At 40.6% G+C, this 26661-nt stretch overlaps 1 protein-coding gene across 3 annotated transcripts in view; it reads left to right on the forward strand.

Annotated features, from left to right (window-relative positions):
* The window catches only part of ARID5B (AT-rich interaction domain 5B), a 209524-nt gene that overhangs the window by 84933 nt on the left and 97930 nt on the right, over positions 1-26661 (forward strand). For all 3 annotated transcript variants that reach the window (XM_056795952.1, XM_056795955.1, XM_007478274.2), the window contains one exon: positions 9710-9940. In XM_056795952.1, coding sequence (XP_056651930.1) covers positions 9710-9940 — 231 coding nt within the window. The remainder of the gene's footprint in view (positions 1-9709; positions 9941-26661) is intronic.

The raw sequence follows: 26661 nt of genomic DNA on the forward strand, positions 1-26661 counted from the left end.
TTAGTATTATTATTCCCATTTTATAGATGAGGAAAGTAAGGCTCTGAATGATAAAGGGACTTATCCAAGGTTGCACAGATAATAAGTAGGTAGTGCTGGTATTTAAATGCAGGTCCCTTGATCTAGGGGTCTTGCAGCCTCTCATCTGTCCTTTTGAAACCACCTCCTTCTTGATGTCCACCACATTGATCCCTTGGATTCCTAATACGACTCACCTTGTTCATCTGGTATGCCCAAAAGCTTTCCCTTTCCCCCGAGGTGCCCCGGCTAAATCGCCCCAGAATACAGAGGAAAAGACAACTTTCAAAATTCCCTATCTTTTATCTAGAGGGCAGGGAACCTATTTTGGGAATATTCTGACAACCAAATCCAGGCCAAATAATTGGCCATTGCCAGTACAGTATATCCAGGCTGTTCCTTCGTTCTCCCAATATTTACTGAATATTTTGCTGTGTGCCAGATCACTGTTGTGCAGTCATACAAAAATGGTATTTGCTTTTTGATAAAGGATGGCTCTCTGGGATGAGAGAGGAACCAAGTAAAAACCAAAGAGATCCATGAATATTTATTTTTAAACATAAAATTAAAAGGCATCCCCAGCCATTCAGGACACGTCTCTCTGTAGGAAGTAAACATTTATTAAGTGCCTGTTTCCTATAATGCCTGGCATGGTGCTGGGTGCTAGAACTAAAAATACAAAAATAACCATTTTAAAAATACAAAAATAACCATTTTTGCCCTCCAAGAGCTCATATTGATTTGAAGGAAAAAGTATTAGTCAACATGTATTTGTCACTTACCATGTGTCAGGCACTGTGCAAAGCCTTGAGTATACAAAGAGAGACAAAAACCCCCATAAAAACAAAACCAAAACCAAAATCAGTTCCTGCTATTCTCAAGGAACTCGCATTCTAATGGGGGAGACAAACACGAACATTTCCTGGTCTGTGCAGGATACATATGAACGCACACATGAAGTAATTTAATGCCAAGTGTATACAAAGTAGCTAGTTGGTAAATATGCACTAAGTACCTCCTACTTGCCAAGCTCAGTGCTAAATTCTGCAGATACAAATAGAGTAAAGAGAGCTCCTGCCCTCAAAGAACTTGCAATCAAATAGAGGTAGATAACCCCAAAGTAACTGGAAGTCTGAGGGAGTATATATCCACTGCCAGGGTAAAGATACAAAGTAAATCCAAAGAAATAGGGGGCAAGGAGGGTTACTAAGTAACTGGGAGAATCAGAGTGGGTTTTCTTGCAGGAAGTGGCCCCCAAAGTGGGTCTTGAGAGAAGTCAGGAGATTCCATGAGAGGGGAGGAGAATAGGGAGTCAGGGAGTCTTTTTTAAACATCTTCTGTACACCAGGCACTGTATTGGGGAAGATAGGGGTTCAAAATGCAGGTATTTTCGTTCTTCCAGTGGGAGACATCATCATCTGGAAAGCAGGCTAGTTACTTATTCCTGGACCATTAAAAAAGAAAGTAAAGTTGCATGGTTGGTGATCTGTGCATTATCTTTGATTGTGAAAGTAGATGAGACCCTTCCCCCCCAATGGCCTCCCCAAATTTCTTAGATGTGTGCTCTAGTTCTTGGTTTCACTGGGTTTTTTCCTTCTCCATTTCCCAATCTCCTTCTTCCACTGAGCCCTGTTTCTCTTTAATTATCAACCTACTTTTAAATAATCCTCAAACTCATTCACACTAAGGAATTAATGACTGATAACAGTCCACAGTATTATCTCCTCCAGGCATTAGTGAGGTGAGTGAAGTGGGAGAGATGAGAGGTATATTTTCTTCTTAAGAATTGGAATATAAATGGGTGGGAAAGGTGGGTTTTTGCAGGGAAGGGGCTGAAATTATTCACATGGGCCACCATGTTTAAAAGGAGGGGCTCGAAAGGCTCTTCCGTATGCTTTAGTATTCTGCCAGCTCATCCATTCCCACTAATGGCCCCCTCCAATGACTTGGGTACTTTTTGATAAAGTCTTAAAATTTCATAGAAGTGAACTATAGAGAAAGCTAAACCCTAGATACTTCCGAAAGCCCATATTTATTGGTGGATTCTGGGATGTGATGTCATAGTCGTCACTATTTTGTCACCTCCCTTTTTTCTTTCTTTTAGGATTTCTGAAATGGCTTCATGTGTTACAAATAAGATACTATATCCAACCATTCCCCTAGGCCCAGCTGTTTGCCTTAGTGTGGGCTAAAAAAAAATTTTTTTTTTTTAAATTTGAGTATACATTTTCCAAAGAGGCCTACTTTAAGAATAGGTCTATTCAGAGCCCTTGAATCTTAATTTATTTTTACTATGCATTTGGAATTTTTCTTGCTTAATTTGCTGTCCCTACACTAATCCATTTTCCCACTTTTTAAAGTTCCCTAGTGTTGTTTCTGTTGCTTATCTTAGGAAGATCTGTGTTCCCATTTATCAAAACAAATGGCAAGCTGGGGACCATTTAAAGTAGTTTTTTAGTTAATAAAACCAATCTTCTTGTTCTGTTATGTTAAAAGTACATTATCTTTTTATTGCCAACTCTATATGGCTATGTCTGTTTTCCTTCTGAGCAATTTCAGGACTGTTCCACTCACTTGCTGTGTAGAGAATTACAAAACCATTAAGGGTGGGGCAGAACCAGCTGACTTACAGTACAAACCATTTCTCAAAATAACCACAACAGGCCAATGCTGATGTGTAATTTACGTCACAGCATGTTTTTATGAAATCGTTTGTGCTGTATTCATTTAGATTCCGGATGGAATCTAGCTCTTTCTCTCTTTTAATCAAGCATTTTGCTTTTATAAAAAAAAAAATATATTTTCCACTCCTTGTCTTGGCATGCCTCCAATTTAACAGCTTTGGTGAGAAAAAATAACTGATCTTTTTTTTTCCCCCCTTCTCTCTAACAGTTTAACTGCAAGTGTATTTTCCCCTTTGATGTAGACTTGGGCACTAGCTTAACTGCCTTGAGAGAGGTTTAGACATGTGGTAGGACACATTACACAGAACTGTAACCAAGAATTGATAAAGTTGATGAACAAATTTGGAATTTTAAACACTTACAACCAATTCAGGCTATTTAGCTGTGTTGCTCTGCTGTATTTTCCTTTTACAAACGTCTTTCTGTATAATGTCTTGTAATTAGAACAGGAAATCATTGAGTAACTGTAAGATGAATAAGAGTACTTAGACTGAAAGGAAAATTACCTTCCGAGAAATTATATTCAGAATTTTTTTTTCCCTGCCACACGTTCCTGAGTTGGTAATGATGGTAACAGCTGTAGCTACTCTTATCTGTGTTATTGTTCTGCTTTGTGTTTTCTGGATTCAGACTTCATTTTCAGTAATATCAGAAACGAATGGACAGAAAATAGGAAACGCCTAATTATGACAAATATTCAGTGTCACAACAGAGCAGCAATTAAATGGAAACTTCAATATAATTATCAATAGCAGCAGAATCTGGAGTGAAGCCAGGTATATAAAGTTGATGCCTCTTCTCCTAACTGGTTGCTAGGAGCACAGGAAAAAGTATAAAGTGTTGAGAAAGGAATGTCTAATGTAATAAACTAACAGAAGGCAGCATAAATCATGGAGAGAGGAGTTCATATCGACACGATTTTACTTCAATTGGCCTGGAACTAGACATTAAGTTTTATAACACGAGCAAATTCAGGTTTGCTCTTTTAAAAACCACTCTCTGTTGTCTTTCAAGCAGTGGGGACGTTGTGTTTCAAGCATAGCTTTAATACATATTTGGAATCTTTTAAGTGAAAAATCCTTAAATGTTTGTTTCTATTGGCATCCAAATGCCTTCACCCTAATACGATTAAGAGAACTAAAGGGTCGGATTCTTGGCAGATTTCTCAGTTGAGGTAATTAGGTGCAGGAAGGAACATGCATACTTTTTCCATCAGGCTCTATAAAATCCTGGCGTGAAGGGTTTTTTTTTTTTTAAGTTAAAAAAAAAAGCTTACTGATGTTCGAGGTAGATTATGGTGGTTAGCTGTAACTATAATCGTCTAATGTTTCCGAAACAAGCAGCCTTCCTTCTAAGTCCCCTCGCTCCCCAACCCCAAGAATGAAAAAGAAAGTTGCATTTCTGAATCATCTTGGAAGGTATGGAAGCCGATTTCTCCTCAGGAAATCATGTTTTCAGCCACTCTCTGCATTTGGCCAGCTTTTGCTATTAAAAAAAAATAGCATTATGGATGTTTGGAAGTCAGTGCCCCATTAAGTCATTGTGTTTGCTATTTCATGCATCTCCCCTCACACAAAGACAACTTGAGCAACACGCTATTTAGCCTGAATGCCTGCTCTTAGCCTGTCCCCCCTCCCTCCCTCCTCCCACTCCCCAGCCCAGCCATGTGAATTAAGCAGTAGTATACAGTTACTGTTTGAAAAGTATGGGTGGAGTCTCCCGATGTAATTACAGTTTCTCTATGGAATTCTGTTTTGAACTTGGAAAATATATAAATAAATGAAAAATTGACATTGAGAGAGGTTAACAAAACGTGTAATTATGATATAAGCCCTGGATTAGGGTAATTTGGGTTGAGCATTTACAAGTAGTGTACTTTAGGTATTAACTTTTAATAGGTAAAATTCGCTTTATTGAAGTTAAAATGAGGTTTCGTAATTTCGTATCTCCTATTCCCCAGCAGTAATTCCTTTTAAAAATAGAAATATACAGATGGGGGGTGGGGGCGGAGTGGACATCAGGGGAAGCGGATTGGAGCTAGGGAGTGGATTGTTACCTTACTAGAAACTCATAATTATATTAATTTAAAATTTTAACCAGTGCCAGCAACTCCTCACTGATCATTTTCTGGGGACTAAAAAGTGGAATAATACACGCAAGCCAGCTAAAGGCAACCGACTGGATTGGGAGAAGCAAACTCCTTTTTCTCAGGCCTGTATTTTGTTAGAGCAATGCTTTGATTTCTTTTCATATGTGGGTGTGGTTGAAAGAAAATCTTTGTTCCAGGAACACTTTGTTTGTCTTTTACTAAACAAATGTGCAATTTATCCATTCTTTATTCATTCTTAGATTTATCTGTTGGCCCCATTATGAATTGGAAAGGGGAAAAATGCACTGCAGAGCATTTGTTGGCAGGCCTGGTTACATGGTTAACTTTGCATTGAAGTGTTTGTTTATTTTATGTACATACGTATACACATACACACATGTATGAGCTACACAAGCAAGACAAAGTAATTTGGAAAACAAGTAACCTGGAATCTATAGAAGAAAACGTCTCCCAAAGTTGATCTGACTTTGTTCTCCCCCTACACCCCCCCCCATATATGCACACACACACTTGTGTACCCAGTTAAGATACTCTATTGGGCACTAGGAATTAAAGGTTCTCAGGATCACATAGGAGAAAAGTTAGTTAATGCAAAGACTTATGGGGAAGTTACGGTATCATCAAACTTTTAAAACTGGAAGAGATCTTTGAGTTCCTCCATTGCGTCTTCTCCTGTCTCTTGTGCTACTCTCCTCTCCTAATCAATTTCACCTTTAAATTCCTTAATATCAAGATGGCCACATTTGGTCTTGAGTTTTTTCCCACTGTCAAGCAAATGCATCTGCTTGGGCCACAGAGAGTCTGCCAAGCAGTAGGCAGCTGCGTCCCCCAGTAAAGGGACACTCTAGGGGACTGGCTGCAGCTTCTGGGCCCCATGTCTACCCAGAGGGCTAAGTTCAACTTTCTGGAGAGCCAGTGAGGTTTGGCATCTTGGTACAGTGGTTGGAAAAGTTCATGGGAACCCCCTTTGGGGAAGGACTCATTACGGAGAAAGACTGTCAGACCTGAACTTTGCTCTGTCCTCCCAGTGTTTAGAAATCAGTCGGACAGGGTTGTTGATGGAGTCTTGTTGACAAAACAACCGATTGATTTAATTCTTTCCATCTGTGAGCCAGTTGTTTTGGCATCACTTGACTTAGCTTGAGATGGAGAATAATTCAGATCAATGACTGTTGCCCACTTGTTTGCTTTTGGAGTCTTGGATCTAGACTTGGAAAGGGACCATTTGATTTGTTAGAGGTTGGGAAACTCTTTGTCCAGAGATAGGGCTGCTAGTCCAGTAGTCAAGCATTTTTTACATTCTTTAAGTGCTTTCTCTATTCTAAGCCCTGTACTATTACTGGGGATCCAAAGAAAGCCAAAGAGAGTGTCTGCCTTCAAAGAGCTTCCATTCTAAGGGAAGAGACAACAGATGAGTAACTAGGTATATTACATAAAACATCTACAATGGAGAATGGAATGGAAGAGTTGGAAGGCAATCTCCAAGGGAGAGGAGCGGATCGAGAAAGGTCCTAGGCCGAAGGTGGGATTTGAGTTGAGTCTTGAAGGAAACCAAGGAAAGTAAGAGGTGGAGATGAGGGAGAGGATCATGGTACACATGGAGAGATCCACCGCAAAGACATGGAAATTGGAACAGTGAGGAACAAGCAGGCCAATGTAGGCAAATCTTAGAGCGACTAGAGGAGAACATGGTCTAAGAATGCCAGAAAGGTAAGAATAAGTTCAAATATGGAGAATTGCAAATGCCAAACAGAGGAGTTTCTCCTTGAGCTTGGAGACAGTAGAGAGCCACTACAAAAACAGAGTGGGAAATTCTGATCCACAGCTGGTTGTTGTCTGCAGCTTTCCATGAAATGAGTTGTTCTTAGCCTAACTAATCAGGAACCACTGTCTTCATTATTAACATCATGAAATGCTCATGAACATTCATTAACATCTGTGCTAGCTCCTTTTAGGAGGAGCTCATGGCCTAGGAGCAGGGATGGTGGAAAGACCTGCAGACAACTGAATAAGCAAGGAGAAACATTTTCCCAACTAGGGCTATCCCAAAATGAAATGGGCCACCTTGAGAGAGTGGGTTCTGCCTAGACGGAGGTCTACAAGCAGGCACCAGGCAGCCCTTTGTCTTGTGTGCTGTAAAGGAGACTTTTGAAGGTGTGAGTTGATCCAAAGCCCCTTTCAGTGCCAAGACTATGATTTAGTGTTTGAAGAAGCACCTTGAGTAAATTAAAACATGTTAAATTCATCGATGTATAGATTACATTACAGAAACAGCTCTAGATCACCGAACAATCAGAGAATGAAGATGTGCTTGTTTCGGTGAGACAGGTATTGACTAGCTCTCATTTAATCAAGAAAGACTTCATAGAGGAAGTGAGATTTCAGGAACTCGTTAAATGAAGGAGGGGATTCAACTATAAGGAACATTTATTAAGGATTTATTGTGTCCAAAGAAAGCACTGTGCTACAAAGGCATAAAATATGACCTAATCCCTAGCCCTGAAGGACTGACATTTTAGTGAAAGGATCAGATATGTGCACAGAGAAAATGGAGAGAAGGTCCAGATTTGAATATCGGCATTGCTAGGGATGCCTGGGCAAATCCCTTTGTTTTTTGGGACTCCCAATGCCTTTATCTAAAGAATAGAGGGCACCTAGGTGGTTCAGTGGATAAGAAGAGGCAGGTCTGTAGATGGGAGGTCCTGGGTTCAGATCTGGCCTAAGACACTCCCTAGCTGTGTGACCCTGAGCAAGAAACTTAATCCCTATTGCCTAGCCATTTGCGCTCTTCTGCCCCTGGAACTAATACACAGCATTGATTCTAAGACAGAAGGCCATGGTTAAAAAAAAAACAAGAACAAAAAGAATCATGAGCAGGAGGAGAGTATGGACAGAATTAGAGATGTTCTTCAGTTACCTTTCTTACTCTCAGCCTTACTATGGTCATTTTTCTAAATTAAAATGAGAAAATGTCTTGGAATGGATCCAAAAGAGATGTATAGAAGAAGTCCCTTAAACTTAGAAGGGGGAGGGAGTAAGAGAGGAGATTTTAGGTATAGTGAGGCAGTGGGTTTTGTCAGTAGAACCTAGTACCAAGGGAAAGGATCATCAAATAATGGCAGAAGAAGATCTGGGGAATGTGAATGGGCAAGAAAGTGCATAGTCCAAAGGGGTCTCATATATTTCTCCATAAGGGAATGACCCTGAAGGCTTCTCTTTATCTCATTGGGTCAGTGGGCCCTACTGTCTTTCTGTTACAACTCTCAGCCTGAGGTTCCTCATCTTGAGAGGTTGGAATCAGTTGCCTGTATAAGGTCTTTTTTTGACTCATATCTACAAATGTATTATCTAGAGAAACTGAGGCAAGACACAGTACAACTTGCTGAGTGCCAAGGAAAGCCATTGCCAGAACCTCAATTAGGGTTTTGGAGTTTCCTGGCTTCCAGGCAGACCATCAGACCACAGCCTCTCTCTCATTTGACATTTCTTCCATGGAGGATTACAATGGTACAATTGTAGCTTTGTGGTTGCCTCTCTAGATGGTACTTAGGTACTCTTTGAGTTTTGACAAAGACTGGTGGATGTTAACATTTAATATTTAGTAAGTGCTTTAACTCTATAGAAAAGTACCTACTTTAACCAAAAGCATGAACTATTTTTGGGTCTGCTTTAAAAATCTCAAATTAGCATGTCTTGGGAGACACATTCTATCGTCTTTAAAAATGGCTTCTAATTTTGGAACTTTCCTTCAATGTAAACATATTTCCTTTTAATTAAGTGTGCCAGCTGAAGAAGTGGCTACCCACAAACTAAGCAGGAGGCTAAGAAATGTAAACTGTAAAAAGATGTCATCTTGCAAGCAGCAAAACATCTCCATTCGCGGAGAAACAAGCAGCCTGAGGAACCAAATGAACATGACTAGAAATGCATCTGGGCATTAGCCTCCTATCGGAAAAGGTTACATCCTCACCTTCTATCGGTACTGAGGATGGTCTATCAGTAGAGTCTCCCCTTCCTTATACATTTCCCACTGGTTACCTACCAGATGGCCAAAATGGTGTTGGTGTCTTAGACAAATCCCTACAGCGTGGTACGGCCTCCAAATAGTGAGCGTTTTCCCTTTGGGTAAGTAAGTGACATATTTGGGAATTGGTGACAACTGTCCCGATGGTGGGTGTGTTGAGCGCCGTGTCAAACTGGCCCTGGGCTGCGAAATCTAGCTGGCATTGCATAGACCTGGAGCCACAGAAGGGAGGGATTGTTTGTCATTTATAAAGCTTAAGATGATGGAGAGACCTCTCCTTGAAGAGCTCCGTTTGGTAAATGGGTGCTAAATATAGCAAGGTGTAAACAGGCACCAAGAACATTGAAAGAACAGGCTTCATTAAAGTTGCTGAAGCATTTTCATCAGAGTTAAGTTGGTTCTGATTGAGTCCTTTAACAAGGGCTCTTGGGATGTACTTCTCAGCAGGGTTCCCTTCGATTTGCCAAGTCGCCAGATGGATTTGGAGGGTTTGGGGAACATTGGAATAGAGGAAGGAAAAGTGCGACTAGCTGGGGGTGACTGGCATGGTAGAGAGGCAGGAGAGAGGGGATTGGAATGATGATGATATTTAGATCCATAGAAATCTGAGAAGAATATTACTTTCCCTCACAAGCAAAGCCTGCCATAGGAAGCCCATGGGCTTGATGGATCGGTGGAAGGAGGGAAGAGGCGTGAGCTGTGGCTCTGATGAATGGGAGCTGACATGAGATGTCTTACTACAGCATGTCATATTGCATAGAAAACAATGTGGAAATTAAAAAAACGGTGATGTGGTCACGTGTTGGTTGTTGTCGGCGTGGCCTCCTTTAGATGAGGAAAAAGTCTGATGGAGGTCTTTTCTTGTTTCTCCAGGTGAAGATGATGAAGATTCCAATGTGATTGTCCTCAGCTATCCCCAGTACTGTCGCTACCGTTCCATGCTGAAGCGTATTCAAGATAAGCCATCATCCGTGCTAACAGACCAGTTTGTGTTAGCCCTAGGTGGAATCGCCGTGGTCAGCAAGAACCCACAAATCCTTTACTGTCGGGACACTTTTGACCACCCAACCCTAATAGAAAATGAGAGTATATGTGATGAGTTTGGTAAGTCTGTCTCTTTTGTTTCCTTCCTCTCAGCTCCTAAAGAGGGCAGAGATGGTGAGCAGTGCTCATCTTCACCTGTTGGATGTTTCCACCCAATTACTGTGGCAAATGATGGTTGGCTTTGGACTCGTATCCATATTCAAGTCTCTCTCACCGTCTCTGTTTACCATAGGCAAAGGGCTTATTATTTTGAATCTACAGATGGGTCGTCCGGTATATATAGTATGAAGGTGCTTGTTAGACCTTGAAATTGGACTTTGGGAAAGAACTAAAAGGCATAAAGCTTCCCGTTGCAATGAATTTGAGTTATTTAGGTATTGTTTTTACTTAATGGTCACTCACCTCTCATTGTGGGGTAGCACCATGTCCTAGCCCTCTTGTGGTCCAGCAGGCATCTCGAGTTTGTCTTTGGTTTTTCCCTAACATGTCACTCAGCAAACATGAGTCAGAGCGTGTATTTCATTGTCAGTATGTATATAGAATTCGATCTCCACTCTTGACATTTCAGAGCACCATTTTGTAAATCTTTCTGCTAGATTTAGAGCTAGACAGAATCATAAAGACCACTGAGTCCAATCCTCTCCTCACCCCCATTTTATGGCTGAGGCCTGGAGGGAATAAACAATTTGACTAAGGCTACATAGTCATAAGAATCAAAAGTGGGATTTGAACTCAAGTCCTTTGCCTAAAAATTTCTACTGACCCTTCAGAAAGCATGATATGCTTCTCTCTCTCTCTCTCTCTCTCTCTCTCTCTCTCTCTCTCTCTCTCTCTCTCTCTCTCTCTCTCTCTCTCTCTCCATCCCTCCCATTCTTCCTCTCTATCTCCTTGACTTGCTTCTCTCAGATAGATCCATTGTGGTATTCACCAGTTGACTGTACAGAGTTATAATAATTGTTCTTCTAATGTCCAGAGCTTCATTAGGACTCTCCTCACCCCACTCTGCCTGCCTGGGGGAAATGTTGGCATCGGGAAGAATTTGAGGGGAGAGAGGAAAGGTCTGTGTTAGGTCAGCTTTCAGTGGATCCTAAAGCCTGTGAAAAAGCCTGCAGCTGTGTTGTTAGATGTCATCCCAGCTGCAGAATCCACAGGTCCATCAAATCTCTACCAGTCCTTAAAAGGCAAATACTGATTAGAAAAAAGAAAGAAAACTTTATTGCTTCCCCCACCCCCTTCCCTAGCATAGAAAGCAAAGATATGGGGATATTTTAGTACAAATAAAATTTTTATTCAGCTAGATGTGTGTGTGTGTGTGTGAGAGAGAGAGAGAGAGAGAGAGCGAGAGAGAGAGAGAGAGAGAGAGAGAGAGAGAGAGAGAGAGAGAGAGAGAGAGAGAGAGTCCCTCTTTTCACTCTCACCCTGAGCTTCCCTTCTTTGGCCCCTCAAACCACCCTCTCCACCCCCTGCCACTCTAGTGAGGCCTCTAATTTACTGACACAAAATAAAACTGAAAGAATTCCTTCCCTCTTGTTTGAGAGCATTTGAAATTAGAATTTCACAATGTAATGCAATGAAAAAAAAAGGGTTTTAACCTTTGGGGCTAATTTAAGAGTTATTAGTCATTGCATTTCAAAGCTCTTACCATTAAGATTCTTCTGTAATTTGAGAATTTAGCAATTCAACAGTGATCAAGATGGCTGTGCAAGCTACTAAATCCATTTGAAATGTTTCGTCCAAACCTTTGCATGTGACTTTTTGAAGCCATGATGATTTCCTGAATCTTCCGGTGACATGGCTTATTTTAATGCCGCTTTTCTTCCCTGGCCTCTTAAAGTGGAAGCTGTCTTTTGCATAGCTAACTTTCTTTATTGAAGGTGCCTTTAAAGAGCTTCTGGGATATCTGGCCCTAATAATCAGGGCGGTAGATGTTTCTGGAATGTCTTTGAAATTCCCATAGTGTGTTATGAGGCAAATGAGCAAAGCGAAGCATTTTTTTTGCCCGATTCTTAATTTTGGAAACTTTGATATTACCTGTCTTCCCTCCCCCCTTTGGAATGCACGCTAAGTTTCCAAAGAGTGTACTTTTAAGTCAACCAGGCTCGCCAAGGAGCCACAGGCTGAAGGAGTTTGTTAAAATGGATGGCTAGGATTTCTCCCCACAACTAGCATTTGGTAGAAGGACATAAATTTAATTAGTGACTAGCATTAAACAAATGTTACTAATATTAAACACTGCCAGATGACTGAAACACTTCTGTTTGATTACCCAAAGTGCCAGGGGGTTCACAGATGAATTTGTTGCACAGTATATATATTCTGTACCACACGTCTGGTTGCTTCAGTAATTGGTCAGATGTAATTTAGGTAACAGTTTGCCTGTGCTGTGAAAATCAAATTTTATTAGCCATATCACCAGGTGGATGAATGGGATACCTGATGGCAAAAAGTCTATGGCACTTAGTAGCTACACCTTTGACATGGGAAATGTGTAGGTGCTTATAAAATACCTCTTGGTTCTCCATTGGAAGGACACTGTCTGTTTTCCTCCTTCTAACAAATGTTTATTTAATCAACCAATATTTCCTGAGCCCCTGCGATGGACTGAACGCTCCGTAAGGTGCCGGGAGGCATAGTAGTTGAGGCTCCTTCCCCACCTTTGAGGGCTACTTGGGGAAGACAAGAACTCTTTGTTTCTCTGTCTTTCTTGACCCCATACCCAAACACATAGCTATACACAGCTACAAACGCACTCACCCAAAGGCTTGAGTGATAATGTGGATCCAGAGAAGTATCTAAGTAAGCATCAGATGAACGGTGCAGACCAAAGCACCATGGGAACTTAGAGAAGGGAGAAATCGAGTCAGGGGTAAGGCAGAAGGGTAGGAGACATGAATTGATCATGGAAGATGAACCCAATTACAGAAATTTATTAAGGGGGAAAGGTATGGATGTGTGTGGTTATAGAATCTGTATGTTACGATATATGTTATTAAACCCATTTTGGTATTACTTTTATCTGTTTTAATAATATGTTATGTTATGTGTGTGTGTGTGTGTGTGTGTGTGTGTGTGTAGATATTTTTTAAAGACTGGATCTTCTTATCTCACCTAGGCGGTCAGGGCAGGGGCTCTCACAATCCGAGTGCCCTGACCTGCTCCATTTCTGGCCTGAGCCAATTTGCCCCTCCATCAGCAGCCTGGTGGTCCACTCCATCTGAGGCTCCCTGCATTGACTGATGGACTTGGAACAGGCACCTGATCACTCAGAATTCCTGAGATCCAGGAAATCCACCAGCTTCAGTAGCTCCAGTCATGTACCGTTGCACCCAACCATATTTACATAAGATAGAAAAGTGTTTTCTATTTTATCTATTACATTAAAGTATAACATATGTTATATATTTCTATAATATGTATTATATAAATAAGTAATTTCTTACATTCCTTAAAATAGCTTAGCTTGTTGGCTCAGAAGAGCTTACAGAACTTTGTATTGCTTTCATATACTTTCCATGAAAAAAAATAGAGAGGAATTAGGGGTATTCTAGTTACTTTAGAAAGATGGAAACTGAAGCTCAGAAAATTCCCATAGCAGGTTAGTTAGTGGTAAAGGCAAGCCCGGCATCCAGCTCTTCAGATTTCTGGCCCAGAGTTCACAAAATACTAGACTTTTGAGTAGGAAGGGACCTTGGCCATTGTCTAGTTCATCCCTGGCATTTTATGGGTTAGGGAACAGAAACCGCTTGGTGGTTACTTGACTTGCTTATGGTCATGGAGGTAATGAGACAGTTTGCAGTAATTGCCTCTAGAGGAGGTTGAACCCAGGTCCTGTGGCTGCAAATTCAACATTCTTCACCATACTGTCTTCTGTTGTTTCTATTTAACCAATTATGGTGGTCTTTTTCATTGGTTTGGCTCCGGTATATTTTGTTTTTTTCCCACTTTTTATAGGAAGATTCTACGTCCCAACGTTCCTAGCGTAAGCAATCGGGTTTGTTTCTATGAGCGGTGGTGACAAATTGCCTTCTTTTACCTGGTTCTTCTTTTTAACACTTGGGGTAGATTATGAATTGGGAGAACATGGCAAAAAGTCCAGCCAGGGGGACTCTGAAAAGGACTTTCTTTCTCTTTCTACACCTAGCTGCTTTAGATGGGGTTCAAGCCTCATTGGTCCACATCCTCCCGTACCGGGTCATCTTTGTTTATTTGCTCCAGGACCCGGGGTGACCACTGCACAGAATGAAGGAGTGTCATAGGTCAGTAAGCGTGCTCCATTTAGCTCTATCGCTATTTCAGAACTTCAAGGAATTTTCTGAAGCTATTTACTGAAAATTTGGATTAGAAACTGTTCATGACAAAAGAGGATCATCGAAATGCCATGGCTAAGTCCAACATCATACAAGCACCGTCGAGCTTTTTTATTTACATTGAGATCTTCAGAATAGAGTAAATATAGCTTGCTTTTAATTAACTGTCCTCCTTCCTTTGGAAAGGTTATTTTAGGCTTGAAGGGTTTTGATAGCAGACCATCTGCTTTCTTGACTCCATTTTATTCGAGTTCATTCCTTGGTTACGGCTTTGTATGGATTCTAGGACTTGGATATAAAACCTAAATTGGGAGATATTAATGATAGGTGATTGGAAAGGCTCCACATCTGGATACCGATTATACTCCTTGGCCCTCTCAGTTACTCCACTCCTAAAAGTCATGTGTTCTCTTCTTAGCATGTAGAATTGGCTTATCTTAAAACTAGGAAATACACCCCCCTTTTTTCTCCCTGCCAAAAAAAAAAAAAGAGTGGTTACGATGAATTTGTGATTAGAAAAAGAGATTGTGTAACACTTGGCAAAAATGAAGACTTAAGGCACGAATTCTTAATCTGGGGGTCTGGGAACTTAAAAAAAAACTTTTAAAAAATAATTATATTTCAATATAATTGGTTTCCTTTGCAGCCTTATATATTTTATTTTGTGCATTTACAGACATTCGGGGAAGGGTCTATAGGCTTCACAGGGATGGCCACCAAAAAAAAAAAGGTTAAGATCCCCTGCCTTTAGGTAATATTTTTACTAAAATGATAACCCAGTTCACAGTCCTCACCCACATCTTCTGAGTAGAATCGTAGAGAATCAGGACCCGCCCCAGGTGCTTAGCCATTTCCTTCATTTGATTTCTCAGTTATGAAATGTATTCTGTCATTTATATTGTGTTGGTGCACGTTATGGCAGAGGAAAATGCCCCCCAAAACCTTTTATCTCTTTTTTTCTAGTAGAACAATCAAATGTACACCACCCTGTAATGCATAGAGTTTACATTAATTTCATGTAGATTGATTTCACTTGTGTAAAGTGATGACAGTTCAATCTAAACAGAGGAAGAGGGGTGCTGTAGAAAAATGGCTCGCTCCAAGGGACTGGCTCCTCTCAGCGAGATCTCACCGAGAACCCAACTTGCATAAATGTTACCAAGACCATTTCTCATAGATGCCTGGAAAGGGAATAAGATGCAATGGTTTTGGACAACTTGGTCTTTCTTCAGTTGAAAAGACGGGCAGGAAGTTACATCTCAAAGCTAATAACGACAGTCATAATAACATTTATGTATCATTTGAAGGTTTGCAGAGGGTTTTACATAAATTTTATTTGAACCCCATAATTCACCTATAAGGTAAATGCAGTGGTTATCATCCCCATTTCTTAGATGAGAAACCTGAGACGGGAATAATTTCAGTGACGTATTCAGGGTCACACATCAGAAGTGTGTGAGGTAATGAGTATCCTGATCAATGAATAGGATTAGGCCAAAGGAAAGACGGTCCTCCTTGAAGAAGTTGGAACTTTCTAGAAAGTAACCTGTTCTTTCATTCATTGGTCTATGTGTCCACATTGAAAGCACTGCTCTTCAGGTAAGGGTCATAGTCATTTCAGGATTGATTTATACGTGTACTTGGAGTCCACCCCCATATGTATGTGTGCACCATCTTTCTGGCCCAAAGGTAGGTTCTGCAAAGACAATTATCAACCATTGGATAAAGGAACTCGTGTCGCCCAAGATCCATGAACTATTCCGTTTGTTAATAAATTATAGTAGTAGTCTCTCAGTAACCGAGGATGACGATTGTCTTTGTGCGTTTTCATCAATGGTGTATAGACGAGTGTGCACAAAGACACCTGTGCATGAAGATTTAAGTGGAAAAGTCGATGCACAGAGACAGTCCCACTCTCTCGGCGTTGGAAGCCTGGGCAAAACATTAAAACATTTCCCCTGATTTTTTAAATACCTTTAAAAGAATCTTGTTTGATTCTTGTCCTTTTTCATCTTCCTGTTGGGAGAAAATAGATCTTGATACAGAAAAGGAAAGCCAATAAGAGGAAGAGAGAGAAGAAAATCTTGAATTTTTAGGCAGAGGAGAAATGGAGGAGTTGGGCCAGCAATTTTCTGCACCTTTGCTAGAAATAAAAAGAGAGGTGGACATTTTGTTAATGACCACATTGAAAATTTATAATTTATATATATTGATTATATATCATTTTATTATATTATATGTACATATATTATATAATATAATAATATATTATATAAACATTTCTAAAAATTTGGGGGTGTGTAATAATTAAAAATAATAATATTTCTACCCAGATATATATATTTTATAAAGTTTAGGGGATGAGCTTCCTTGACACAGGTGGGGGGTGTTTTGCCAAAGGCGTGGTCTCGGGATTTCTTTGGTCACAAACTACTGGCCCTCGTCCACAAGAATGTAGTCGCTGCGAGACTTGTGCCCATGCCAGTTGGTATCGTGCTGCTCTCTCAGATAATAAAAACCCTCAAAATTATCTTTAGTTGAAGATAAGCAGTAGAGAAATTCTTCTTACATGTTCTAGATTGGTTACTAAGAGGAACCAGGCTGGGCCAGAGGACTGGTTTTTCCTCGAAGTCCTAGAAATGCTTATATTTGTGGATGCGGCGTCATCACAAAGGCCCCGTGACCCTGCATGCCTCACTTCATGCTGTCGTTTAGATCTCATGTCCAAAGAGATGGGTGGGAAACCAGCTGATTTTCACCAGGCAGTATGGTAAACTAACTGCTCGACAGACAGCTTTAAAAGGTAGTCAGATGCCTTCCCTCCTTGATGTAATTGATGATTTATCGCGTTGGCTTTAAAAACATGCTTAGGCTGAGACAATCAGAAAATGCCCCTATTTTGGCAGAACTTTACAAGCCAGGATAGCGGGGCAAAGGGTTCTAACAGGTAAAATCATCACGTCTAGTAAAAGAGAGAATTGTGTTCTTGTTATAACTTATTCCAGCCTATACATAGACACGACATAGGGGGTAGCCAGTAGGGAATAGAATGAGTGGATTTTTTTCCTGGATTTTTTTTTAACTCAAAAGGACATTTTAAAATTATTTTGGGCTACTTTTAATAGCTGAGTGGACTCCAAGACTTATTAAAGAGCTATCTGGACTCTCGGGTACAATAAACTCTTGTTCACCCCAGAAGAAGGGATTGGAACCTATATTGGCTCATCTTTCACCAAACATTTCATCTAGAAAAGAAGGAAAGTTATATCCCATTACATTAGGAAACTTAACATAGTTCTTTCTGCTGAGTGAAATGGATGTTTTTATCAATTTAAAAAAACGCAGGAAAAAAACTGATTCTTTGAAAAATGAACCTGCAAAATGTTTTAAGGCTGGAGAAGTAACCCCGATGAAGAAAGAATATTCCGTATTCTTCTTAATAACAAAGCCTTTTGATAAGCAAGAATACTCTCATACTCCTCTTTTTATTTAGACTATTTCCCCATAGTTACATTGTTCATGATCTCCTCCCCCCTACTCTTTTCTGCCCCCCCCCCGAAAGCTGACAAGTCCTCTTTTCAATTTAAAAAAAATTAATTAATATGTTTATTTGTTACTTTCAAGTTCCCAAGTATCTTCCTCCTTTCCTCCCTTCCCCACACTAGAGAAGAAATACTAACATTAAACTGTACCCCTTTCCTAAGGTTACATTTTGTAACCTGGGCTATGAGGAAGAAAACTTGTTCCTAGAAATGAGCCCCCATTGGTGGTAGCTGTAACTCCTTTGTCCCACTGAAGAACTATAGTTTTATTCAACAGGGATTTATAGCATGTCCACTGGGTACTTAATAGCATCTGAAGCACTGTGATGGATACAGAAATAAAATTGTAGCATCATTGATTTAGGATCGGAAGGGATAGTAGAGGCTACAGTATCTCTAAGGATTAATTGGTGCTTAAAAGAAATTTAGTGATTGTCTAATCCAAACTCACATTTTACAAACAAGTAAACTGAGCCCTGGGCAAGATGACTTGCTCAAACTCACACATAAATTGCAGTATGAGAATGAACACCCGACATGTCCTCTGAAGCCAGATGTGACACTCATTCCTCTTAATCATTGTAGCCATGTAGAAAATGTAGTGAGGTCAGATAGTCTCTTTGGGGGAAAAAAGAATCACTCATAGGAAATAATGAACTTATATGGACAGATATACAAAACAGAAACAAAAACAGAAAATGCCTGTATTTTGGCAGAGTCTCTAGAAGCCAGAATATTCAGGAAACTCAGTATATGTGGGATAGTCCATGAGTAAGTCAACCAACCAGGTATAGGCCAGATGGTCGAGTGGGAGTAGGATGAGGTGGTCAGTAGTTTATGATGGCTGTAGAAGAAATTAAGAAATTGCCATAAGGATTCTCAATCCCCATATAGATGGGCTTTGGCCATGGGCTAGCTACAAAGAAAAATGTTTCGAGCTTTAAGCTCAGCTTTTTAGGGACTGGAGACACTTCGAACTCAAGATCTCCCATAACCTTGGTGTGAGTTGGAGCTGGATGGCTAACAGTGCTGTCATTCTAGACCCTGTTACAATTTTCTGCTTAGAAGACTCTGGCATGCCCAACTTGGCATCTTTTTTTTTTTAAATGAAAAAATTATAGGTCTAATTTCAAAAACTGAAATGTGTACAAGCTTTCCTGCTTCTGTCACATTTGTATTCCTATAACATATAAATCATTTCCCTTTTTTAAATTAAATTTTGCTTGCCATGATTTGGTAATGGGTTTTCAAAGGAAGCCAAGTAGCCAAGTTCTTGGCATGAAAAAAGACTGTGTCGCTTGTTCAGGAAATCTCACGGCTGGCTGGCATTGTCTTTGATCCCAACAGCTGGGCTTCGTGCTCCCTTTGGCCATGGGCACGAAATCCTCCTGCTAGGAATTCTTTGATATATTCCAGTTCTGGTCCTCCAGCTTCCATGAGGAGGAGGGGGATTACAAGGGGTGCAGTCTCAGCAATATTCATGTCATTAAGAATAACAAAAACACTAGAGACAGGAGGTCCTAGGTTCAAATCTGGCCTCAGCCACTTCCCAGCTGTGTGACCCTAGGCAAGTCATTTGACCCCATTGCCTAACCCTTACCACTCTTCTGCCTTGGAGCCAATACACAGTATTGACTCCAAGATGGAAGGTGATAGTATATATATATTAAAAAATAAAAAGAATAACAAAAACACTTGAGGGGAATTAGGTGGCCCTCACTGATAGAAAACCAGGCCCGAGTTCAAATGTGGCCTCAGATACTTCTTAACTGTATGATCCAGTTCCCTCACCCTTAACACTCTTCTGTCTTAGAACTGATGCACATCAATACTTCAGAGGCATATTTCAAATGCTTAATGAACATGATGGACACCTAGACTTATGGGAGTTTAGAGGAGAAAAGATCCCTGGGGGCTAAGATAGTTAAGAAAGACTTTGTGGAGAAGGGAAGGCTTTAACTGGGTCTTAAAGGAAGAAGAGGAGCCAAATGACGATGCATAGGAGGCAGGAAGACATTTCAAATGATACAAAGCGGTCATTCAGTCATAGGGTAACCCAAGATATGTACAGAGTAGGTTGAAGCTAATCAGAAAGAGGGAAGCTTCCAGATGTGATAGCAAGAGTGTCTTTGACTTCATCCGGGACTGATGAACCCGCCACACTGGAACTCACTCTGGTATGAGGTTCCACATCCCTCCAAAGCCAACAACTTAGGGCCATATGATGACCACAAGCTTCTAATATGGAGGGACCCATTTTCTCTAGCATCTAGTCAAGAGACTTTCATCAGTAAGCAGGACCTAAGCCTGGGAGCTTTGGAAAAACTCTTCTAAAACTTTTTGCTTCTTCTTAATTGTAGTGGTTATTCTTCTGCGGCTACAGAGAGTCAATAGAACCAAACTGGGTTGGAAGGTGAGAGAGCAAAGTCAGCTGGGATTTCAACAAGTGGCCAAAAATGTCTCTTCTGAAAGCACGGATTAACCATTAGAATCACTTCAGCTCTTGGGAAGAGCTCTGGAGGGTTTCAGAGCTCTTATCATTTTTTTAAACTTCTTCATCTTCCTTCCTTCCTTCCTCCCCTAGGGTCTAGAGCCCCTCGTAGTACAGATTTTATATTTTTGCTATTTCCCTGCTGACTTAATTATTCTTTTAGTAAATCTACTATCATTATTATAAACTCAGTGTTTACAGTAAACAGCAGTTGAACCAAACGTGGGGTAAATTTTCAACCAAACTTATCAAAAGTTAGCCTCCCTCTTATATTGCAGTCAATTAATAGATGTTTTCTTGGGATGAATTGTTGTTCTGTGCTGGTCAAGGAGTGTGTTGACTTGGTTCCTCTTGAGTTGACTTCCAGAAAAGGACGTGTCTCAGAACTCACAGGGAGGCCAGTTTCCTTGTAATAAAAAATCTCTTAGAATGAAAAGGAAGATGGGGAAGATAGTTGACAGATGCATTCTTCATTCAGCACAGGACTAGGTTCTTTCTGTTTAAGCTGGAGGAATGTCATACAAGTTTGACTGAATCTTCCATGAGCTTCTCTGTAAACTTTGGAATTCTATTTGGAAAAGAAGTCCACCTAGCTGTGTGACCCTGGACAAGTCTCTTAACCTCAATTGCCTGGCTGTTGATGTTCTTCTGTCTTAGAATTCATATTAAGACAGAATTTAATGGTTAAAAAGGAAAAGGAAAGAGGTCTCCAAGAAGACAGGGCATTGAGTTGTCCTTCCCTTTCTAAGCAACAGTGATTTTTATGGATTAGAAATAAATCCAATTTAGCTCCAGGCTAGGTTGTTTTAATTCTTCCAGATATTCAGAGAGTTTGGATTTAATAACCTTTTACCTAATAAGACCAAATCAATCAATTAAATTTTCATTGAGGTTGATAAAGAATATTTAATTGCCTCCCTCCCAAAGGATACAGTTTGTTAAAGCAGAAAGCTATCAGTTTGATAGTGATGGCCTCTGATTAGTTGTTTGACCTTGAGCAGATTATTTAGCTTTTCTCTAAATCTCATGCAAAATGAAGAGGTTGAACTAGATCATCCCATACTAGTGTTCTATGGATATAGGAATTCTATAGACTCAAAGAATGTTTGGTGGCTTCCTTAGCCTCCTGGGATTAGTTATTGCCAAGAGCAAATGGTTTTCCATCCCAGGGATGACTCTTGGAAAGATCATAGCACCAAGTTCACCACATATCCCCTTCCACGGCCCAGAGAGGTACCACCAGAACTTTGACAATGTGATCGGATATTTTAAACAGTAGGGCAAAAAACAGGATCAGAAGTTGGACTTTCTAAGAAGGTCCATGGAGGCATTGGTGCTCATTGGGAGAGATTTAGTGCTAGTGTTTGCATAGATGGCAGGCACTGGACAACAAAATCTATTCAGTTACATGGTTCTTACCAGAAATTAAAAGAGGAGAAGTGTGATGGAAACAGAGGGTGGGTTCCTGAGGATGATTCTGAAGGCCTGGTTATGACTCCTCCTAGACCATAGGTGGTGGCAAATGCCATTAGTTCCAGCTCCTGGGAAGGCCAAGTTGTTACTGAGTCATAAAGAGCCAAAGACTGTCTTGTGTCCACACTAAATTCATCAATAAGATGGGTTCTTAGAAGCAGAGGGCCCATAGACTACCTAACTAGGGGTGAGTCAGTCTAGATCAGAAAAATGGAGAAGGTTAAAGCTTTTGTGCCAGTCAGTACTGCACCTGCACTTCCAGCCTGGGCAAGAGAGGAAGATCCAATCTCCAAACCAAAACCAATTATAAAATCAAAATCGGCCATAGTTAGGAAGAAGTGTGGCTCTTCTATAAAATCAGTATCTCTAAGAGTTCAGGTTCAAAGCCTTCCCTTCATTTATAATCATAATAATCCCATTTACTTATACTTCTATACCCTTTATTGACCAACTGCTTTTACAGTATCATCGACTTCATATCATACCAGTGATGCTTCTAGGCAATAATAGCAAAGGCAAACTTTTATTATTTCCATTTGACAAATGAGGAAACTAAGACTGAGAAATCAAGTAATTCACCCGTTTCCACAGCAAGTAGTAAAGCTATGATCCACTACTTTCAATTACCATAATTCCTACTTGCAATTTTTCTTTTTCTTTTTTTTCTCCTTGAGTTTTCTCACCTAGCAAGCGCATGTTGGAATGGCTTCTGACTACAGCCATTGGATTATCACCACTTTCATCGACCATTTTCCTGCCCTTCCCACTCTCCCTGCCTCTTTGCTTAGGGCTGAGATAAAGCCAATTTGGATTATCAAAAAACAACTTTTTAATCTTTACTGTGAGCAGCTTCACCTTGGGTATCAGCAGGTGCTACAAATTAGGACTCCATTTATTGTTGTTTTTTATTGTCTAGGCTTAAGAAAGTGATGAGAAAATGTTACTAATGTAGATGAATTTAAAGAGGCTGTCTAGAGCACATTTGTTTCCAGAGAGCCAGCTGCTAAACAATTATCAGCACATCCCTATAAAATGTGGTGGTTGAACTAGTCTTTTGGGTCCCCTCCAGCTCTAAAACCTATGATACAAATAATAACGACTTGGAAATCTTATGAGGTTACAGTAAGGCCAGAAAATGGTCTTGTGCACAGATTTTCTTGGTCTTCATGGTCGCCATTTTGGTCATGATTCAAAGAGAGGTTAGAGCTTGACTGCAAGAGTTTTGGGGCTAGCGAGGGAAAGGGGTGGGAAGAAAAAGAGAGAGAGAAAGACAGAGGCAGAGACAAAGATCATATACTAGGCTCCCCCCTTAAACCAGTCACCAGCTACCAAAGGTATGTGGAAGTTTTGTTCATGAGCGTTACCTGGTGAACATGGAGACCCAACTTGTATCAGGTTGGTGGCTTAAGGTAGAGGGTGTTCCTTGGGCAGCTCTGAGGTTATTCTGGCCTAGCCTTTGGGGATAGTCATGTTATTGTGATTTAGAACAATTTATTCTAGTACCATAAATTCATATGGAAGCATGAAATCATGATAATTCTGTTCTAAAACAATGCCTTACAGGGAGTAGGTACTCGATCAGAGTTTGCAACATTCTCTATTAGAGTGTCAAATACCATACAAGGAAGATTTTCATAGTCCAGCCCAGCCACTGCTATGACTCTTAAGATAGAGAGGATATCTTGAATCCAAGACTGAGTTCCATCTTGAAGAAGAAATGGCTTCCAGGACAACTGAGGAGGGAGGAAAAGGGAGAGTTGCCACAGAGAGAAGCAAGTTCAGGCTGTTACTAAGTCCCAACAGAACAAGAATCGTTCTATCATAGAGAAAGAAGGACAATATGTCTAGAACAACCAAGAATTTTAGATAACCAGTAAATCAGCCAGGATAAAATCGAGGAAGTCCTCAAGCAGCAGCAGCAGAGGCAGAGGCAGCAACATAGAAATCTGTTTGCCTGAGGACTGGTGAGAGCCAGCTCAATCCTGGCTTGCCCATACAAAGTTGAACTTCAGCTGCCACTTATGGGATGTGTCAGAACTCTAGTTTGCATAATTATTTCTTTTTGCAACACATTAAGAGTATGCCTGACATTTGTTCTGTTAGGATAATGTCCTGGCTTTAGGTAGGAAAAGGGGTCATGAAAGACTTGCTTAGTTTAATAATAGTTTTAAAATGGAAACTTTGGCTCTGTCTACAGATATTTGGAATCATCCAGGTGTTTGGTAGTGTGTGGATGGTACACCAGGATGGTTAGCTGGATTTTTTGTTTTGTTTTTGCCTAGATGTTTGGGTGTCTTATGATTGGGCTTAGAAAGGACTGATGCTAGACATTAGTATGCCTGTGCATTAGTTAACATAAGCAATTGTAGCCTAAATAGGTGATGAGGTTTTCCTTACGAACTGTGGTTCTCCTGGATCAGCTCTATTCATTTTGTTCCTAAAAGACCTTGAGCAATCTTCTGACCCTCACCAGGTCTCAGTCTCTTCATCCATTAAAGGAAGAATTGTTTTAAGATGTGCTCAGAGATCTTTTCCAGCTAGGGCTGGACCTACAAGGTAGGTTAGGACCTACCTTGATTTTTAGGAATTTCTGAAGCTAGGCTTAAATAAAGGAATCTTCTAGTTCATTCATAGACCATCTGAAAGTTAAGCTACCTGGAACGTTCCCTGGTTATTCTGATTAAATGAAGTTTATGTCACATAATATAGGTAGGAATGCCTGGCTTTGCAACACTTTAAAGTCTAGCTCTACAAAGAATAATAAATTAAACAGTGATTTTATTTTTGCATTTCAAAAGGAGTTGCCTGCTGTAGATTTACTTTACATATTGAGTTCTCCTTGTGCATTTCAAATGATTCAACTTACAAAAATCCAATTTGGTGCAGCCTCTCCAAGAATGTCTTTAATGCATGTAGCCCGGCACATGTGGGACTCAACCTAGGAGAGCTTGGGCCGTTCTCCTTCGTGTCACCCAATGGAGTCGTTAAGAGTCAGTTTACAAGCTGAAACATCCCAGTTATTGAGTTAATTCTCTATATTCATCCATTCACCCAATAAACATTTAATTGACCAGCGAGGCACGATGAGCTGAACAAGTCAATCTCTGCCATTAAGGTATTTGTCAACTAGCTAGATGGGCAGTTAGGTGATTCGGTGGATGGGGCGCCAAGCCTGAAGTCAGTAAGACTCATCTTGCTGAGTTCAAATCTAGCCTCAGACACTTGCTGGCTGTGTGATCTTGGGCAAGTCACTTAATTTTGTTTGGCTTAGTTTCCTCATCTGTAAAATGTGCTGAAGCAGGAAATGGCAAACCACCTCAGTATCTTTGCCAAGAAGACCCCAAATGGGGAGCAGGGGGTGTGTGTGCAGCACAGCTAGGTGTCTCAGTGTATAGAGATCCAGGCCTAGATATGGGAGGTCCTGGGTTCAAATGTGGCCTCAGACTCTTCTAACTGTTTGATCCTGGGCAAGTCACATAACCCCCATTGCCTAGCCTTAGAACCAATACATAATAATGATTCCAAGACAGAAGGGTTTTAAAAGAAAAGAAAACCCCAAATGGGGGACACAAAAAATCAGACATGACTGAACAACAATAAGATATTACAAGTTTACAAACAGCTAGAATAGAAGATAGGGCAGGAAAGTACAATTAGAAAAGTGTTCTTGGGAAGGGAAGGAATTAGTTATTGAGAGCCAGGTCTAGAGAATCAAGGCTTTGGGTTCAAATCTGGACTCAGACACTTCCTAGCTCTGTGACCCTGGACAAGTCACTTAACCTCCATCGCCTTGCCCTTACCACTCTTTTACCTTGGAACCAATATTCAGTATTGATTCTAAGATGAAAAATAAGGGTTTTAAAAAAGAAAAGGACTTCCCATTACTTCCCTCCTCCAAGTAATGCAGGTTGATGTCTTCTCTGAAATTTAGAATTAGGATTCCTTAGAGCTCTGAGAAGTTAAGAAGTAGTAGACATCAATATATAGGGCTTACTGTGTGCCAAGCACCATGCTGAGCACTTTACCATAATTATCCCACTTGATCCTCACAAAGGTAGGTTTTTTTTTTTTACAGATTTGTTTTTACAGATGAGGAAACTGAGTCAAGGGTTAAGTGACTTTCTCAGGATCACACTACCAATATGTGTCCAAGACTGGCTTTAAAACCCGCCAAGTCTAGCTCTCTCTCCCTTATTAAGAAACTACCTTTTCCTACATATATGATAACGAGTGTATTCCATGAAAATGTCATTGCCAACGGTGCGTAGTCAGTGAGTGCCTACTGGGCACGGAGTCGCGTGCCAAGCCCTGGACTACAGAAGATGCCTTTCGAAAGTCTACAGTCTGGTTTAGGTAGCCCCAACCATAGGTCGAAGGTGATTTGAATGTTTCACTTCTGAGATGGGTTTCTCTTTTGGGCAGTCAGACATATTCTAAATACAGAGAGTGCTCTTCCCCTTCCCCCTCCTCCCTACGCAGACAGACAGACAGATGGACAGCCCTCTTCTGACCAGCCAGCGTGCAGATCCTTCCATTTGATGGCACCCTTGGATTTTTGGCATCCATTTTCCCAAAGATGACGAGGGAGTCCAAGGAAGATTTTGGCATTGTTCTTTGATGCTATTTTCGGCCGCTATTAGTATAAATATTTAGGGTGTTTCAGTGCGGTGGGTTTTGCAGCCGTGCTAGTTGTTACAGCTTTCATCTTGAGGCTGGAAGATGGGCCCATTATGCATGTTCTCAAAATGTGTTGGGAGGCCACGGAAGGCTTTGTAGTAGCGCGGAATCTGGAACCTTCTCCGATGCTGCTTATGGTGGTGTCCTCACCAGTCTGAAAAATATGCAAATGATATACGAGGCGCCCCGTATAGAGCCTGAGCTCGGGATTGCGCGTTTGAACTTCCTCAAAACAAAAACAGGACATTGCTAAAGGGGAAGTTATGATTAATATATAATGCTCTGTGTGTG

Source organism: Monodelphis domestica, chromosome 1 (assembly GCF_027887165.1).
Source record: "Monodelphis domestica isolate mMonDom1 chromosome 1, mMonDom1.pri, whole genome shotgun sequence".
Lineage (NCBI taxonomy): Eukaryota > Metazoa > Chordata > Mammalia > Didelphimorphia > Didelphidae > Monodelphis > Monodelphis domestica.